The sequence below is a fragment of the Crocodylus porosus genome, unplaced genomic scaffold, assembly GCF_001723895.1.
Source record: "Crocodylus porosus isolate Cpor-Errol unplaced genomic scaffold, CroPor_comp1, whole genome shotgun sequence".
Classification (NCBI taxonomy): Eukaryota; Metazoa; Chordata; order Crocodylia; family Crocodylidae; genus Crocodylus; species Crocodylus porosus.
The window spans coordinates 54,162,547-54,164,519 of record NW_017728918.1 but is presented as its reverse complement, the minus strand read 5'-3'; the positions used below and the strand labels follow the sequence as shown (position 1 = coordinate 54,164,519).

The 1,973-nt window shown below is 39.2% G+C and overlaps 1 protein-coding gene across 4 annotated transcripts in view; it reads right to left on the bottom strand.

Annotated features, from left to right (window-relative positions):
- The window catches only part of ADGRB3 (adhesion G protein-coupled receptor B3), a 701,435-nt gene that overhangs the window by 420,102 nt on the left and 279,360 nt on the right, over positions 1 to 1,973 (bottom strand). For all 4 annotated transcript variants that reach the window (XM_019537601.1, XM_019537603.1, XM_019537600.1 and 1 more), the window contains one exon: positions 533 to 697. In XM_019537601.1, the coding sequence (XP_019393146.1) occupies positions 533 to 697 (165 nt within the window). The remainder of the gene's footprint in view (positions 1 to 532; positions 698 to 1,973) is intronic.

Genomic DNA, 1,973 nt, shown 5'->3' with positions numbered 1-1,973 from the left:
GCTTTATTGCGGTGGTCTGGAACTGAACCCGCAATATCTCCGAGGTATGCCTGTATTTAAAAAATCAGTTCTTTCATGTATAATTTCTTGTAGATCCTTGAGATCCATTATTCCATTTCTAGCTCTTGAAGTTTTATTCTAAGATTTATAGTTATAAAATAAATGCTTATACTGTATGGTTAAATTCAGGAATGCCAACCTTTTGGCATTCAGCTTTATTTGTGCAAATCTTTGGCTAAATTCAGGAATGCCAACCTTTTGCACCTTTTATTTGTGCAAGTCTTTTCAGCTTTATTTGTGCAAATAGTCCTATTGCCTTCAACAGCTATCTTCTACAAACTCCTATGCTGCAGCTGGATTGCTGCAGAAGGACCTCTGGGCCCACATGCATAGTGACCAGGCTTGTAAAACTCAATATAGGCTCAGTGGCTAAGACCAGAATAGGTTCCAAGATGTCTTTTTAATAAGAAATTAATGTTACACTACCTGGAATTTTTCTCTGGATCAACTCCTACTAAGGGATCCTACTTACCAGTACACTCCGGGTTATGGCACTCCCTGCTTTCAGCCCAGGGGCCTCTGCATTCAGAACCCCCATGAGCAGCTGCTGTACACTGTCGACTTCTCTGCTGAGTGCCATTGGAGCACGTCACTGAGCACTGACTCCATGAACTCCATTCCTGCCACTGTCCATCAACTATCACAGCAAACATAAAACGACAAAGAAACCCAAATTACCATAGTGTCTATATACTGCCAAGATACTTCATCGTATATTAACTTATATCATCTCCCTTTGAAAACTAAGATAGAACCTGCAGCAGAAATGTTAAATATCATGCAATAGCAGCTTATATGTCACTGTTCCCTTTTTGTTTAGAGGCCTTTACTGCACTGTTGATAATTATAAAGCTTCACATGAACAAATACAGAAATTGCCATTGAGAAGTATGCCCTATTCAGCACTGGTAAGGCCTTAGTCAGAGTATTGTGTCCAGTTTTGGGTACTGCACTTCAGAAGATGGGAAAATTTAGAAAGAGTTCAGCAGAGAGCAACAAGAATTATTAAAGGATAAGAAACACGGTTTCAGAGAAAATGTAGGAAGAACTGGGATTATTTGGTCTGGAAAAGAGAAGATGGGATTTGATAACAGTCTTCAAATAACTGAAGGTAGTTATAGAAAAAATGGTAACAGGCTATTTTTTGGCGAAGGGGGCAGGACAAGAAATAGTAAATTGCAATAAGGGAGACTTAAGTTGAATATTGGGAAGAACGTTTTATAATGGTGGTTAAGTACTTGAATAGACTGCCTAGAGAGGCTGTAGAATCTCCATCCTTGGATGTTTTTGAAGAGAAGGTTAAAAAAAGCACATGCCTGGAATTGTTTGAATAGGAACGATCCTGCCTTGAGTAGGGGGTTGGACTAAAAAACCTTCTGAGGTGCCTCTCAGTCCATTTTTCTATGATTCTATGAAATCATTTTAATGTCTAATATCTTTTTTCCTCCAAAAATAAATGAGACCTCCCTCTCTAGTATCACAAAGAATACATTTCATTTCTGTTAACTACCAGTCAGGATAGTTGACAAGACTTTCTTGCTCCCTTCTGTTATAAATTCCTTGGCCATATTTCTGTGTAGAACAGAGCTCAGGTTCTATAAATGTTAGCCCTGATCCTATTGTCAAATACATGCAGATGATCCTTGGCATGAATAGGCCTATTTCAGAGAAGCTTAGGAATGGTCATACTATGACGGACTGAAGGATCTTCCAGGATGGGCACAAGTAAAAAACGATCAGTAAGTGATGATTCAAAGGATGCTGAAGAACCTTGCAGAAGGCAGTCATGGAACAATTACTGTATTATTCATGATGATCTTTAATACTTAGGGACTGGGTCATTCATAGATTTCATAGATTTCATAGACATTAGGGCTGGAAGGGACCTCGGGAGATCATCGAGTCCAGCCCCC